Source organism: Salvelinus fontinalis, unplaced genomic scaffold (assembly GCF_029448725.1).
Source record: "Salvelinus fontinalis isolate EN_2023a unplaced genomic scaffold, ASM2944872v1 scaffold_0077, whole genome shotgun sequence".
Lineage (NCBI taxonomy): Eukaryota > Metazoa > Chordata > Actinopteri > Salmoniformes > Salmonidae > Salvelinus > Salvelinus fontinalis.
The window spans coordinates 258,266-275,733 of NW_026600286.1; the positions used below are offsets into that span (position 1 = coordinate 258,266).

Consider the following 17,468-nt stretch of genomic DNA (forward strand, 5'->3'; position numbering starts at 1 on the left):
CGGAACCCCCCCACAACATTCCGCTGAAAAGGCTGCGCGGGAAATTCAAAAATATTTTTTTGAAATATGTAACTTTCACACATTAACAAGTCCAATGCAGCAAATGAAAGATAAACATCTTGTTAATCTACCCATCGTGTCCGATTTAAAAAATGCTTTACAGCGTAAACACAACATATGATTATGTTAGATCACCACCAAGTTCAAAAAACACACAGCCATTTTCCCAGCCAAAGATAGGAGTCACAAAAACAGAAATAGAGATAAAATTAATCACTAACCTTTGATGATCTTCATGAGATGACACTCATAGGACATCATGTTACACAAAACATGTATTTTTTGTTCGATAATGTGCATATTTATATCCAAAAATATTAGTTTACATTGGCGCCATGTTCAGAAATGCCTCCAAAATATCAGGAGAAATTGCAGAGAGCCACATCTAATAACAGAAATACTCATCATACACTTTGATGAAAGATACATGTTTTACATAGAATTAAAGATACACTTGTTCTTAATGCAACCGCTGTGTCAGATTTCAAAAAAACTTTACGGAAAAAGCACACCATGCAATAATCTGAGACGGCTCTCAAATATAAATTACATTTCTCCGCCATGTTGGAGTCAACAGAAATACGAAATTACATTAAAAATATTCCCTTACCTTTGAATATCTTAATCAGAATGCATTCCCAGGAATCCTAGTTCGACAATAAATTGTTGTTTTGTTCGATAATGTCAATTATTTATGTCCAAATAGCTGCTTTTGCTAGCGCGTTTAGTACACATATCCAAACGCTCGTGCAAGTCCCGCATAACGTCGGAAGAAAACTTCTAAATGTTATATTAAAGGTCGAATAAACTGGTCAAACTTAGTAGAGAATCAATCTTCAGGATGTTGTTATCATATATATCCATTAACGTTCCCACCGGAGCATTCCTTCGTGTCTGTAGAAGTTATGGAACGCAAGGCGATATCATGAGGAAAGCGCATGACCAGGAACTGGCATTCTGCCAGACCAATGACTGAAACACCTCCCATCCGGTCCCACATCACAGTAGAGGCTTCATTCAACGTTCTACAGACTGTTGACATCTAGTGGAAGGCGTAGGAAGTGCAAACAGATCCATATCTTCCTGGGATTTGTCCCTCGTGAGTTTCTATCCCACCTGTCGATACATACCCCTCTGCTTGGCTGTTATGACACACAGGGCTTGAACTATCAGACGGCCTCAGAATACCCTGCATAGCATCCCCCCCACCACACACAGTGTTTGTCAACAAACACTCAAGGTCATGTGGCTTTGCTAACACACACACACACACACACACACACACACACACACACACACACACACACACACACACACACACACACACACACACACACACACACACACACACACACACACACACACTGAGAACAAGAATACAGACCCTCCCACACATACAGTACTTGTCCTAAGATGGCTCAGCTGGGCTCATGTGTGTGAGCTTGTCTGTTTGTGTGTGTGTCCGTGCGGCATCGTGACCGATTGCATTTGTTTCCATAAGGCCAGCGTGAGGTATATGATTCCATAAGGCCAGCGTGAGGTACATGTCTGCCCCAGCCTGATAGCTGTCAGTTCACAGAGATCATGTTGGTGTCTCGACAGTATGCCGGTAGAGAGATATGACAGAAAACAGAACCACCACAGAGAGGCAGAGTAAAAGGAGCCTCTGAGAAAGTTCTGTATTGTTGGGTCAAGGTAAGTCATGCTTTGTGAAACCTGTGTGAAAATTTTGTAGACTAGGTGTGAGCAAGATACAACCCAGCTCCTAGAGGACCTCACTGATTGGTCCAGCTCCTAGAGGACCTCACTGATTGGTCCAGCTCCTAGAGGACCTCACTGATTGTTCCAGCTCCTAGAGGACCTCACTGATTGGTCCAGCTCCTAGAGGACCTCTCTGATTGGTCCAGCTCCTAGAGGACCTCACTGATTGTTCCAGCTCCCAGAGGACCTCACTGATTGGTCCAGCTCCCAGAGGACCTCACTGATTGGTCCAGCTCCCAGAGGACCTCACTGATTGGTCCAGCTCCCAGAGGACCTCACTGATTGGTCCAGCTCCCAGAGGACCTCACTGATTGGTCCAGCTCCCAGAGGACCTCACTGATTGTTCCAGCTCCCAGAGGATCTCACTGATTGTTCCAGCTCCCAGAGGACCTCACTGATTGGTCCAGCTCCCAGAGGACCTCACTAATTGGTCCAGCTCCCAGAGGACCTCACTGATTGTTCCAGCTCCCAGAGGACCTCACTGATTGGTCCAGCTCCCAGAGGACCTCACTGATTGGTCCAGCTCCCAGAGGACCTCACTGATTGGTCCAGCTCCCAGAGGACCTCACTGATTGGTCCAGCTCCCAGAGGACCTCACTGATTGGTCCAGCTCCTAGAGGACCTCACTGATTGTTCCAGCTCCTAGAGGACCTCACTGATTGTTCCAGCTCCCAGAGGACCTCACTGATTGGTCCAGCTCCCAGAGGACCTCACTGATTGGTCCAGCTCCCAGAGGACCTCACTGATTGGTCCAGCTCCTAGAGGACCTCACTGATTGTTCCAGCTCCCAGAGGACCTCACTGATTGGTCCAGCTCCTAGAGGACCTCACTGATTGTTGGGCTGAGTCCCAAATGGCTCCCTATAAAGTGAACGTTCGACCGGAGACCTTTGGGAATAGGGTGCACTACTTTAGACCAGAGAGTGTGTATGTGTGTGTGTGTGTGTGTGTGTGTGTGTGTGTGTGTGTGTGTGTGTGTGTGTGTGTGTGTGTGTGTGTGTGTGTGTGTGTGTGTGTGTGTGTGTGTGTGTGTGTGTGTGTGTGTGTGTGTGTGTGTGTGTGTGTGTGTGTGTGAGAGAGAGAGAGAGAGAGTCTGTGTGTGTGTGTGTGTGTCTGTTTGTGAGAGAGAGGGAGGGAGGGAGCGAGAGAGAGAGAGAGAGTGTGTGTTAACACTGTTACATAATGTTACTGTCATCTCCATTTACTGACACCACAGCCAGCCAACTTATCTTCTCTTCTGTTGACACACATTGATCTGTGTGTCCAGTCTGACTCTAGTACCCAGACCCGGGTTCAAATCATATTTGAAATCATTTCAAATACTTCATCTGTGCTTGATCGAGCTTGCCTGGTTTAGCGGACCAATAGAATAGTCCCAACACTGTCAACCTCATCCGTTTGTAATTCCAGTCAGGCCAGAGCAAATGCTCAAAAGTATTTCAAAGATTACAAATAGTATTTGAACCCATGGCCTGATATGATCTGAATCTGTCTGAACTTGACTGTAGAGTTGGAGTTCAGTGAAAAGTGGTTTAATAGAGCAAGGCTGTGTGTGTGTGTGTGTGTGTGTGTGTGTGTGTGTGTGTGTGTGTGTGTGTGTGTGTGTGTGTGTGTGTGTGTGTGTGTGTGTGTGTGTGTGTGTGTGTGTGTGTGTGTGTGTGTGTGCCCGTTAGCAAATAGAAAGTTTACCTATATACAAAATATCACAAGGCTGTATACATCCGACCTCTATTTCGTCTTCTGCAGATGTGGAACTTAGTTGTGTGTAGTGTAGTGGTACATAGTGTAGTGGTACATAGTGTAGTGGTACATAGTGTAGTTGTGTGTAGTGTAGTTGTGTGTAGTGTAGTTGTGTGTAGTGTAGTTGTGTGTAGTGTAGTTGTGTGTAGTGTAGTGGTACATAGTGTAGTGGTACATAGTGTAGTTGTGTGTAGTGTAGTTGTGTGTAGTGTAGTGGTACATAGTGTAGTTGTGTGTTGTGTAGTTGTGTGTAGTGTAGTGGTACATAGTGTAGTTGTGTGTAGTGTAGTTGTGTGTAGTGTAGTGGTACATAGTGTAGTTGTGTGTAGTGTAGTTGTGTGTTGTGTAGTTGTGTGTAGTGTAGTGGTACATAGTGTAGTTGTGTGTAGTGTAGTGGTACATAGTGTAGTGGTACATAGTGTAGTTGTGTGTAGTGTAGTTGTGTGTAGTGTAGTGGTGTGTAGTGTAGTTGTGTGTAGTGTAGTTGTGTGTAGTGTAGTTGTGTGTAGTGTAGTGGTACATAGTGTAGTTGTGTGTAGTGTAGTTGTGTGTAGTGTAGTTGTGTGTAGTGTAGTGGTACATAGTGTAGTTGTGTGTAGTGTAGTTGTGTGTAGTGTAGTTGTGTGTAGTGGTACATAGTGTAGTTGTGTGTAGTGTAGTTGTGTGTAGTGTAGTTGTGTGTAGTGTAGTGGTACATAGTGTAGTGGTACATAGTGTAGTTGTGTGTAGTGTAGTGGTAAATAGTGTAGTTGTGTGTAGTGTAGTGGTACATAGTGTAGTGGTACATAGTGTAGTGGTGTGTAGTGTAGTGGTACATAGTGTAGTTGTGTGTAGTGTAGTGGTACATAGTGTAGTTGTGTGTAGTGTAGTTGTGTGTTGTGTAGTGGTACATAGTGTAGTTGTGTGTAGTGTAGTTGTGTGTTGTGTGTAGTGTAGTTGTGTGTAGTGTAGTGGTACATAGTGTAGTTGTGTGTAGTGGTACATAGTGTAGTGGTACATAGTGTAGTTGTGTGTTGTGTGTAGTGTAGTTGTGTGTAGTGTAGTGGTACATAGTGTAGTTGTGTGTAGTGTAGTGGTACATAGTGTAGTGGTACATAGTGTAGTTGTGTGTAGTGTAGTGGTACATAGTGTAGTGGTACATAGTGTAGTGGTACATAGTGTAGTTGTGTGTAGTGTAGTGGTACATAGTGTAGTTGTGTGTAGTGTAGTTGTGTGTAGTGTAGTGGTACATAGTGTAGTGGTACATAGTGTAGTTGTGTGTAGTGTAGTGGTACATAGTGTAGTTGTGTGTAGTGTAGTGGTACATAGTGTAGTGGTACATAGTGTAGTGGTACATAGTGTAGTGGTACATAGTGTAGTTGTGTGTAGTGTAGTGGTACATAGTGTAGTGGTACATAGTGTAGTGGTACATAGTGTAGTGGTACATAGTGTAGTGGTACATAGTGTAGTGGTACATAGTGTAGTGGTACATAGTGTAGTTGTGTGTAGTGTAGTGGTACATAGTGTAGTTGTGTGTAGTGTAGTGGTACATAGTGTAGTTGTGTGTAGTGTAGTGGTACATAGTGTAGTGGTACATAGTGTAGTGGTACATAGTGTAGTTGTGTGTAGTGTAGTGGTACATAGTGTAGTGGTACATAGTGTAGTTGTGTGTAGTGTAGTGGTACATAGTGTAGTGGTACATAGTGTAGTTGTGTGTAGTGTAGTGGTACATAGTGTAGTGGTACATAGTGTAGTTGTGTGTAGTGTAGTGGTACATAGTGTAGTGGTACATAGTGTAGTTGTGTGTTGTGTAGTGGTACATAGTGTAGTGGTACATAGTGTAGTGGTACATAGTGTAGTTGTGTGTAGTGTAGTGGTACATAGTGTAGTGGTACATAGTGTAGTGGTACATAGTGTAGTGGTACATAGTGTAGTTGTGTGTAGTGTAGTGGTACATAGTGTAGTGGTACATAGTGTAGTTGTGTGTAGTGTAGTTGTGTGTAGTGTAGTGGTACATAGTGTAGTTGTGTGTAGTGTAGTGGTACATAGTGTAGTGGTACATAGTGTAGTTGTGTGTAGTGTAGTGGTACATAGTGTAGTTGTGTGTAGTGTAGTGGTACATAGTGTAGTTGTGTGTTGTGTAGTTGTGTGTAGTGTAGTGGTACATAGTGTAGTTGTGTGTAGTGTAGTGGTACATAGTGTAGTTGTGTGTAGTGTAGTTGTGTGTAGTGTAGTTGTGTGTAGTGTAGTTGTGTGTAGTGTAGTTGTGTGTAGTGTAGTGGTACATAGTGTAGTTGTGTGTAGTGTAGTGGTACATGGTGTAGTTGTGTGTAGTGGTACATAGTGTAGTTGTACATAGTGTAGTTGTGTGTAGTGTAGTTGTGTGTAGTGTGTAGTGTAGTGGTACATAGTGTAGTTGTGTGTAGTGTGTAGTGTAGTGGTACATAGTGTAGTTGTGTGTTGTGTGTAGTGGTACATAGTGTAGTTGTGTGTTGTGTGTAGTGTAGTTGTGTGTTGTGTGTAGTGTAGTGGTACATAGTGTAGTTGTGTGTTGTGCTGTACAGTTCACCGTTTGGTCTGTATAGGTCAGACCAGGGTACATAGCATCTCTGGTACATAGTGTAGTTGTGTGTTGTGATCTTTTGAGATTGCATATATCTATATCTTCTATCATGTACATGTTTTACATAACCAGAATAAATATGAAATTGGACAATTGAAATGAAAATGCTTATATTGACATTTTTGCAAAAATCGAGAATAAACCACTATGGTAGTTTTGGCACGACTAAACATCTGCAATGTAAAATGTCTAATCCTATTTTAACAATACACTTCTATGGAACTCATTTGTGGATATTGTTATTCTGAAATAGGCCATAATGTTTTTCAAGTTGTTGGCCTCTAATAGCCTGTAATGTTTTGTTTGGAAGCCGGTCAGCTCGTCGCTTTGTGGGCGGGGTTACTGATAGTGAATGGTGGCCTGTTGAAAAGGGGCGGGATCTTACTACTACATCATGAATGACAGGTTCTTCGTCGTCACTTTTAAATTGTGTGAAGTCTGAACTCAACTCTAAAAGTTACGCCGGTTTACGAACAGATTTGTTTATATAATATTTATTGTTTTTCCAAAGGTTATTTATTCATAAAGTGATGGCAAAAGGAGAAGGAACCGAACAATATTCCAACAATAATTTATTAACGAATAAACCGGTCAACTCAGATGCGGTCAAATTAGCTGTGACGGTAAGTTTGATTAATGTATACTTTTATCAACAATATTAGCAGAAAAAGGTGTATACGTTCTGAACTAAACCGGAGAGGAAGACAGCTTCGATTAAATAGATTAGCCTAGTTATTTATTGGAACAAGTCTATATAATACGTTTTGTATTGATGATCAATTATATGGCCTATCATCAGTTTTTGATTTCCACGGGCTGTTATGACAGCGGCCATCACGTTTCAAATACATTTTTTTTTGCTTGGCGTAAAGTGAACACGTAATTCGTTTTTTTTTTTCTCCTTTCCTTTATTCATTTTCAAATTATTATTCGGTTCGTAACTAATGCTCTTCCCGTAGCGGTGCTAGCCCTTTGTTTTGATAGACCTATTTTAAGAATAATGTATATAAGAAGTGATTAGAAATAACTATGCGTTTGAGGCCATTTTAAAAATATATATATATTATATTATTGCGCTTTTTGTGGGGTTGGAATAATACGAATGAATACACGTGCCAGAGGAGCGTTTCTCTACGTAACTCGCAGCAAGGCGACGTGTCATTTCACCGGGGCTGGAGCTGTGATCTCTTCTGAAATTGGAATGACCCCTTTCAAGCATGCTTGATCTGTGCATACGTTTTAAATATTTGACTATACCTAGTCATCAACAACATAGGTTTTCACCGAAAGCCATTCCCGATATTTTATCTCTAATAATCGATCATTTATATGCTTATTGATTGGCATTTTTTAGTGATCAGTTTCATTGTCCTTTTTGACATGATCTCACTTCCTTTTCAATAATAAACGGACGTAGACCTATATGATGTCACTAGATGGACTATTGAACTAACTGTGTAGTGGGGGATGTAATGTGGCGATGTGTGGGACTTTGGTGTATTTTTGGATGGGGACAGTGGGTTGGCTCATGTTCCATCCTGTCCTGGCTAACTGAAGGGGGTGTTCTAATAATATACAAGGGGATATTGAACATAATTAAGATAATTATCTTAGCAGTTTCCAATAAAGTTCACTCCCTCTTCAAGTGTAGGCCCACATGCCAGACAAACAACTTTGATAGTATTTTATGAATTTAATCAGGCAAGTTAGTTAAGAACAAACTCTTATTTACAGTGACGGCTTACCAGGGAAACAGTGGGTTAACTGCCTTATATAGGGGCAGAACGACAGATTTTTTTACATCGTCAGCTTAGGGATTCGATCCAGCAACCTTTCGGTTACCGGCCCAACGCTCTAGGCTACCTGCCGCCCCAATATGTAGCCCCGATAAGCCTATGTTGGGGAAATGCAGCTCATAGGAGCAAAACAAATTCAACCCTGTCCAATACCACAGGTGTTTGACATGAATAAAGATAACTGTGTTCGTGTTGTATTTTGCCAGTTGAGTCAGTCGATTGCTCGCTGAAAGATCTCTCATATCCCCCCATGGTTATATCAGGCTTAAGAGAGAGTCATGTTTCAGTCAGAGTAACTTGATGCGTGAAACAAAGAATGTGTTGGTGCCTCAACAGTCTTAAGTGACTCAGACATTTATGTTCACACGGGGGGGATCATCTGTTTCACTAGATCTAAAGTACAAAACAATAATAGACACAGGTTCTCAAGGCAGGTGACGATTATATTTAGTGTAGAGTGGATTTTAGATGGCACATGTTTTATGGCCTGGGAACTTGGCCTGTAAATCTGTCAGGTTTAGATGTCTTTGATAAGTATTGATTTGGGACTGGGCACAAACTCTTAGATGAACACTGGGTGCGAAGTACCAGGACACGTATGTGTGAATGAGGTGATGTCTCGGAGATCCCACCATTTAGGGTTCTCCTAAACCTGGGTGGCGGCCACAGAGAGCCCTTTTCATTGGCTTAGGCAGAGGGTGTGAGTGTGTGCCCCTGACTGCCCGTTAGATGGCCAAGTTCCATGACGGGGGGACAGCCCTCATCCTCGCCAAATGGATTGTGACAACCCTGTGAAGGGTCACACTGACCGGTCTGTGGGCCTTGGCTGCGTAATGTGTCCCTGGCACGAGTGACCTGACAGACTGCTTCCCTGATGGCACCCTATTCCCTACAGCACTACCCTATAGACCCTGGTCTAAAGTAGTGCACTACTGCCCTATAGACCCTGGTCTAAAGTAGTGCACTACTACCCTATAGACCCTGGTCTAAAGTAGTGCACTACTACCATATAGACCCTGGTCTAAAGTAGTGCACTACTACCCTATAGACCCTGGTCTAAAGTAGTGCACTACTACCCTATAGACCCTGGTCTAAAGTAGTGCACTACTACCCTATAGACCCTGGTCTAAAGTAGTACACTACTACCCTATAAACCTTGGTCTAAAGTAGTACACTACTACCCTATAGACCCTGGTCTAAAGTAGTGCACTACTACCCTATAGACCCTGGTCTAAAGTAGTGCACTACTACCCTATAGACCCTGGTCTAAAGTAGTGCACTACACAGGGAATAGGGTACCATTTGGGAAGTAGCCTGGGTGATTGGTATCGGGGTGGGAAATGTCCCAGGTTCTGTTCACACTGTTGAAGTGAGTCTATCTGTCATGACAAAAACTCCTCTTCTGTCCCAGACTCCCAGCGCTCACATTACTGTGGGTGGATTCTGTAGACAGATACCTCTCCTCCCAGCTGAGTTTAGAGACATACACACTGGTGCTCTCAGTCGGACTGCTGATCAGCCAAACAGAACTTTGTATCATCCGATTGTTCTTTGGCCCTTGTGAGGAAAGAGGAGAGGAAAGAGGAGAGCTGTGAGAGACTGGAGAGAGACTGGAGAGAGAGAGAGAGATTAATCCGTTTCACCTCGCGATACATTTTTCAGGTTGCACATTGTCCAGTTGTTCAGATATCTTGTGTAGACTAGCTTATATATATTGGATCACTTTGTTGATGTCCCTCTCACTCCGTTTGTTTATTAAGCGGTGTTACACTTTCCTGTCAGTTTTTTTACTTTCTCAGTTCATTTGTGACACTTCTGTAGGTCAGACTGCAACAAAGTTGGTTATTCAAAGTTGGTTAATTTAAAAAAAAAAAGAGTAAACTTCTCATTTTAATGAATGAACCCCTTCTTTTGTCTCTCTTTCTCAGCGTGAACAGAAGAACAGGTTGTCCATATGCAACAAGCTGTGCTACGCGGTGGGAGGAGCGCCCTATCAGATCACAGGTTGTGCTCTGGGCTTCTTCCTTCAGATATACCTACTGGATGTGGCCCAGGTGATTGATCAGTCCGAGGCCCCGCCCCAGTCCCTGGGGGGACTTTCACTATTCGAATAGTATCAGACATTTTTGTTGGATATTCTAAATACAAGTTGATGTTTTTTAGTTTTTTTTACTTACGTTTTTTAACCTGGGCGCTGCGTGAGTGAGTGTGCTCTAGTGAGTGAGTGTGCTCTAGTGAGTGAGTGTGCTCTAGTGCTCTAGTGAGTGAGGGTGCTCTAGTGAGTGAGTGAGGGTGCTCGAGTGAGTGAGTGAGGGTGCTCTAGTGAGTGAGTGAGGGTGCTCTAGTGAGTGAGTGAGGGTGCTCTAGTGAGTGAGTGAGGGTGCTCTAGTGAGTGAGTGAGGGTGCTCTAGTGAGTGAGTGAGGGTGCTCTAGTGAGTGAGTGAGTGAGAGTGCTCTAGTGAGTGAGTGAGGGTGCTCTAGTGAGTGAGTGAGTGAGGGTGCTCTAGTGAGTGAGTGAGGGCGCTCTAGTGAGTGAGTGATGGCGCTCGAGTGAGTGAGTGAGGGAGCTCTAGTGAGTGAGTGATGGTGCTCTAGTGAGTGAGTGAGGGAGCTCGAGTGAGTGAGTAGGGGGGGCTCTAGTGAGTGAGGGTGTTCTAGTGAGTGAGGGTGCTGGTGAGATGGGAGTGAACAGATGATGCCGATGATTCACTCCCGAGTGGCGCAGCGGTTTATAGCACTGCATCTCAGTGCTAGAGGTGTCATTACAGACCCTGGTTCGATTCCAGGCTGTATCACAACCGTCCGTGATTGGAAGTCCAATAAGGCGGCGCACAATTGACCCAGCGTCGTTAGGGTTTGGCCGGGGGTAGGCTGCCATGGTCAATTTTAGAATTTGTTCTGAAATAAAGGTTAAATAAAACCATGAAATGGACCCCGGGGAGAGAGATTCATTAACCGAGGCATCTCGGCTACAGCCAAGACTCGCTAACTTGTTTTCAGCCACGATGTTATTCATCATCTCATGTTAAAGTGCCCCGTCTTGACTGGAGTAGCCTAGAGAAGCTAGCGTAGCTAAGGTAAACGAGGCGACATGCTGTGCTTTCTCCCGAACCCCATTCGGATAAAACAACAGTCTACCCTGTTTGGGTGTTCGTTGTAGTTTACTCCTTCTCATTTCGCTAAATGTTTAATTCTGTGATTTTTTTTTATTTTTTTTATTTTTAAATTTCATCTATCATTGCTTTAGTGAACTCTCATTCCATTTGCTACCACATTGAACCTCTCTGCTACTTTGATTGGTCAACATAAACAACAAGCTACGTACGTGAAAGCTACCGGTCTTTTTATGGGGCGCACGTCATAAAAAAAAAAAAACATTGACCCTTCATCCTAGCCCACCGCCCCTCAATAATTCACAGATCTGAAAGTAGACCTTCTTGTCAAAAGATGTATGGAGAACACAGTGCTACATGTCCTTCTAGCTTGACCTGTGGTATGTAGGCTGACATCTGTGGTACTTCAGACACGCGGACACATTAGACCCCCCTCCCTCCCTCACGGGACGGTCTGACCGCTAGGCAGATTGACGTTGAGTCAAGGCAGAACTGAGTGCTTTTTTTCCTTCTTCCCCCCTTTTTAGATAGGCCGGCTGCAAATTCAAAATTGGCCATATTGTGAAAGTTCATGAAAACCAAAAAAATAGCTTTTTGGTCTTAATTTTAGGTTAGGCCGTTAGCAGTGTGTTTTTTTTAAAGGTTTGTGGCTGTGCCAGGGCCGCTAGCCAGGGCCGCTAGCCAGGGCCGCTAGCCAGGGCCGCTCGCCAGGGCCGCTCGCCAGTAGCCAAGGCCGCTAGCCAGGGCCGCTAGCCAGGGCCGCTCGCCAGGGCCGCTAGCCAGTAGCCAGGGCCGCTAGCCAGGGCCGCTAGCCAGGGCCGCTCGCCAGGGCCGCTCGCCAGGGCCGCTCGCCAGGGCCGCTCGCCAGGGCCGCTCGCCAGGGCCGCTCGCCAGTAGCCAGGGCCGCTAGCCAGTAGCCAGGGCCGCTAGCCAGTAGCCAGGGCCGCTAGCCAGTAGCCAGGGCCGCTAGCCAGTAGCCAGGGCCGCTAGCCAGTAGCCAGGGCCGCTAGCCAGTAGCCAGGGCTGCTAGCCAACAATGGAGACATTGACTCTGACTGACTGATGAGGTGGACAAAGTTTGCGTCTCCAAATGCCACTTTATTCCCCTTTCTAGTGCACTACCTTTGACCAGGACCCATAGGGAGAACCATAGGACTCTGGTCCGGAGTAGTGCACTAAATGGGGAATATATCTAGCTGTTTTTCTTCATTTTCATACATCCACCCATCTATATCTAAACTCTTCTCTCTCTCTTCTGTCTCCTCTTCTCTTCTCTCTAGTTGGACCCGTTCTATGCGTCGATCATCCTGTTTGTGGGGAGGGCCTGGGACGCTATAACGGATCCCACCATAGGCTTCCTGGTCTCGCGTTCTCCCTGGACACGCTTCGGACGCATGTTGCCATGGTACGGCCACTTTATTGGTTCCCATATCTGTCAATCAAAATTGTAGGTGTATAGAGCTGTTTACAAACGGGTATTTCTCTCGTCCTTTTAGACTGCTTATCTAAAAGTGATCAGAACAATGGTCCTGAAGAGAAGAACATGGAAAGGGAGATTCAGGGATAGTTGAACACAGAATGGGGATGGACAAGGAACGGGAGATTCAGGGGTAGTTGAACACAGAATGGGGATGGACAAGGAACGGGAGATTCAGGGGTAGTTGAACACAGAATGGGGATGGACAATGAACGGGAGATTCAGGGGTAGATGGTTTACAATTCCTTCTCTTCTGTTGCGTTAACTAAATGCTACCTTGAATTGGCACTGAAAAAAATGCATATAAATATATAGGGAATTCAAATATTCAACAATCCCCTTTTGTTATTTTCCTGTTAGGATGTGACATGAGTTTTTGGTGTCTGTGTCTTCAGGAGTTTTTTTTTTAAAGGGTAAGGCATGGATGTCAGGGGTGACATCCGAAAGGTTCACTGTCTGTCCATACCAAAATAGTTTAGCAATATATCTTGCGGGAATGTCTCTGTGTTAAACATTTCCCCATTGGTCCCCAGTCATAGAAAACCCCCTAGAGTCGACGTTCGTGGCCCCTCGGAAATCGAATGAGCATAATCATAGAAATTGTCAGTCAATTTAAGAGGGATCTGTTTTTAAATCGTTTTTTTTGTTGCATTGGAGGCATCTCAATCCACCACATTCTCCGGTGTCACACTTCCACATCTGAGGTGAAAAGGTGAGAGTGTTAGACCGGTGTTTTGACGGACCATGAGACCTCCCCCGAGAATCAGTCTTGTCGCAGTATCGTCCGAACGGTTTGACCTTCAAACTATTATGACCCCCCTCTATGGAAAGATAACTCTCACGAACACGATGGTGTTCTCCGTGATGCTCTACGACCCCCACAAGCGTTTTGGAACTCGTCTGAAGTCGGTACAGTCGATCTGCCAACGTCTGTCTGTAGCAGCCCAACAGTTTGGGCAACACCGTAACATGACCCCTCTGTGTAAAGGTGAGACTATCATTAACCTGTACATGTCGGTTGTTTTGCTCTAGGACGCCCCAGGCCTCACAAGACACATCTGAAGGTTGAAAATGTGAAAGGAAGGCTAGAGTGAGGGTGCTCTAGTGAGTGAGGGTGCTCTAGTGAGTGAGGGTGCTCTAGTGAGTGAGTGAGTGAGTGAGGGTGCTCTAGTGCTCTAGTGAGTGAGGGTGCTCTAGTGAGTGAGGGTGCTCTAGTGAGTGAGGGTGCTCTAGTGCTCTAGTGAGTGAGGGTGCTCTAGTGAGTGAGGGTGCTCTAGTGCTCTAGTGAGTGAGGGTGCTCTAGTGAGTGAGGGTGCTCTAGTGAGTGAGGGTGCTCTAGTGCTCTAGTGAGTGAGGGTGCTCTAGTGAGGGTGCTCTAGTGCTCTAGTGAGTGAGGGTGCTCGAGTGAGGGTGCTCGAGTGAGTGAGTGAGGGTGCTCTAGTGAGTGAGTGACTGAGTGATGGTGCTCTAGTGATTCAGAAAGTATTCAGACCCATTGACTTTTTCCACATTTTGTTATGTTACAGCCTTATTCTAAAATGTATAAAATATTTATTTTTTCCTCAGCAATCTACACACAATACCCATAATGACAAAGCAAAAACAGTTTTGTATAATTTTTTGAAAATGTATTAAAACCAAAAAACACCTTATTTACGTAAGTATTCAGACCCTTTGCTGTGAGACTTGAAATTGGGCTCAGGTGCATCCTGTTTCCATCGATCATCCTTGAGATGTTTCTACAACTTGATTGGAGTCCACCTGTGGTGAATTCAATTGATTGGATATGATTTGGAAAGGCACACGTCTGTCTATATAAGGTCCCACAGGGAGGTGACCAAGAACCCGGTGGTCACTCTGACAGAGTTCCTCTGTAAAGGGACTGGGAGACTAGTCAGGATCGAGGCAAAGATGAACAGAGCAAAGTACAGAGATCCTTGATGAAATCCTGCTCAGGTCCTCCGACTGGGGTGAAGGTTCACCTTCCAACAGGACCATGACCCTAAGCACACAGCCAAGACAACGCAGGAGTGGCTTTGGGAAAAGTCTCTGAATGTCCTTGAGTGGCCCAGCCAGAGCCCGGACTTGAACCCGATCGAACATCTTTGGAGAGACCTGAAAATAGCTGTGCAGTGACGCTTCCTATCCAACCTGACAGAGCTTGAGAAGACCTGCAGAGAAGAATGGGAGAAACTCCCCAAATACAGGTGTGCCAAGCTTGTAGCGTCATACCCAAGAAGACTCTAGGCTGTAATCGCTGCCAAAGGTACTTCAACCCAGTACTGAGTAAAGGGTGTGAATACTTATATAAATGTGATATTTCAGTTTACATTTCCCAAAATGTCTAAAAACCATTTTTTTCTTCATCATTATGGGGTATTGTGTGAAGATTGAGTGGTGAAAAAAAACCTAACAATTTAATACATTTTAGAATAAGGCTGTAACGTAACAATGTGGGAAAAGTAAAGGTTTCTGAGTACTTTCCAAATGTACTGAATATGGAGACTGTTTAGGGCCAAAAATAAGAGGTTAAATGCATGTAAAAAAACAAACAAACAAAAAAACAAACAGTTTCCTGATCTTTTATCTCTTAGATACAAGCTGACTTTAGGTTATAATTTTTCTTTTTTGGGGGGGGGGGGACTATCAGTTGTTCCATGTAGTTAATCTGTTATTCAATACGTTTGTATGGGCTAGTAACAGTAAGGCCAAACATCATGTTTTTATATGTAATTGTTATACTTCAAGGGTTCTTCAAAATCAAATAGCAAAATGATCCTTGGTATGACCTTAAAACCATTCCATGTAGCTTAGTACAATCCCCCCCCCCCCCCCCCCCCCCCCCCAGATTACAGAGCTGATATGAGTTTAGACAGGTCCCTAGTCATTGGGGCGGCAGGTAGCCTAGTGGTTAGGGCGTTGGGCCAGTAACCGAAAGGACAGCTCGGAGATTCAATCTAGCAACAAGGTCAAAATCTGTCGTTCAGCCCCCTGAATAAGGCAATTAACCCACTGTTTTTTCTGGCTTACCTAGTTAAAAAAAAAAAAAAAAAAAAAGTAAGACATTTCCCCATTGGACTGACCACAAATGGGGCAGCGGTCTCGTGGTGCAACTGCATAAATTGTCATTCAAATTTCAGCTGCAGGCTCTGAAAGGGTTACTGCAGTTCATGCTGATGCAGTTCCGGCTCAAGAGTACTTCATCACACTCACTCACTCGCATACCACCCCACTGAAGATTTTATTGCTGCTTTCCCGTAAGAAGTCGTAAAGATTTCTTCAATCAAACATTCTCTTAAAACATAAGCCACGAATTACCTGCAGGGCAAAAAAAAGAAGAAGAAAACAATCAGGCCTTTTTCTTTTGAGTCTTAGTTTGTTAATAAAGAGAATAGAAGTTTCCTGCTTGACTTGCAGTTTTCCAGAGAGAGTCCCTGACATGGTCTTGGTGAATCGGATTCCTTGCTGCTAGGTTACCTAGAACTCCTAGGTTACCTACTTTGCAGTCTTCATACATGTCTCACCTTTTTTTAAAGGAGCGAGCTTTGTGCATCCGTTTTTTGGAATTTACCTTCAGTTAAAAACAAAACAAATGTTAGTATCAGCTAACTAATGTCAGTTGATACCTTGGCCATCTATCATTAATGATTTCATTCATATCTAGGCTGGTAGGCCTATAGACGTGTATATATTTTTGTGCATACAAAAATTCACCTCCACTTCTGCCTTGTTCAATCATGTGAAATGATTCACCAACCCCCCCCCCCCCCCGACCGGGTGTCCTTAATCGCACCCCTCAGCCCATCCTACCCAGCACCGTAGCACCCCTCCTAGCGCCGTAGCGTCCCTCCTAGCGCCGTAGCGTCCCTCCTAGCGCCGTAGCGTCCCACCTAGCGCCGTAGCGTCCCTCCTAGCGCCGTAGCGTCCCTCCTAGCGCCGTAGCGTCCCTCCTAGCGCCGTAGCGTCCCTCCTAGCGCCGTAGCGTCCCTCCTAGCGCCGTAGCGTCCCTCCTAGCGCCGTAGCGTCCTACCTAGCGCCGTAGCGTCCCTCCTAGCGCCGTAGCGTCCCTCCTAGCGCCGTAGCGTCCCTCCTAGCGCCGTAGCGTCCCACCTAGCGCCGTAGCGCCCCTCCTAGCGCCGTAGCGCCCCTCCTAGCGCCGTAGCGTCCCTCCTAGCGCCGTAGCGTCCTACCTAGCGCCGTAGCGTCCTACCTAGCGCCGTAGCTTCCTACTTAGCGCCGTAGCGTCCCTCCTAGTGCCGTAGCGTCCCTCCTAGCGCCGTAGCGTCCCTCCTAGCGCCGTAGCGTCCCTCCTAGCGCCGTAGCGTCCCTCCTAGCGCCGTAGCGTCCCACCTAGCGCCGTATCGTCCTACCTAGCGCCGTAGCGTCCTACCTAGCGCCGTAGCGTCCTACCTAGCGCCGTAGCGTCCTACTTAGCGCCGTAGCGTCCCTCCTAGCGCCGTAGCGTCCCTCCTAGCGCCGTAGCGTCCCTCCTAGCGCCGTAGCGTCCCTCCTAGCGCCGTAGCGTCCCTCCTAGCGCCGTAGCGTCCCTCCTAGCGCCGTAGCGTCCCACCTAGCGCCGTAGCGTCCCACCTAGCGCCGTAGCGTCCCACCTAGCGCCGTAGCGTCCCACCTAGCGCCGTAGCGTCCCACCTAGCGCCGTAGCGTCCCTCCTAGCGCCGTAGCGTCCTACTTAGCACCGTAGCGTCCTACCTAACACCGTAGCGTCCCGCCTTTTAGTATCCGAGTGCCCTTCATAAACACACATGTACACCGAGAGGGCAGGGGACAGGGGTACTTCATTTGTTTGTCAACTTTATATTTAACCCCGTGTGAATAAAGGTGTGTCAGTCTGGTAATGTCCTCATGGAACCAAGTACACTGTAGGAATGTCTGCCTTTATTTCCAATAAAATTTCAATTA

General features: G+C 45.4%; 1 protein-coding gene across 3 annotated transcripts in view; it reads left to right on the forward strand.

Moving 5' to 3' along the window:
* The first annotated feature begins 6,577 nt into the window (after window positions 1–6,577).
* LOC129842937 (sodium-dependent lysophosphatidylcholine symporter 1-B-like) overlaps window positions 6,578–17,468 on the forward strand; it is a 49,033-nt gene continuing 38,142 nt past the window's right edge. For all 3 annotated transcript variants that reach the window (XM_055911644.1, XM_055911646.1, XM_055911645.1), the window contains exons 1-3: window positions 6,578–6,785; window positions 9,887–10,012; window positions 12,352–12,476. In XM_055911644.1, the coding sequence (XP_055767619.1) occupies window positions 6,693–6,785; window positions 9,887–10,012; window positions 12,352–12,476 (344 nt within the window). In that variant the 5' untranslated portion in view covers window positions 6,578–6,692. The remainder of the gene's footprint in view (window positions 6,786–9,886; window positions 10,013–12,351; window positions 12,477–17,468) is intronic.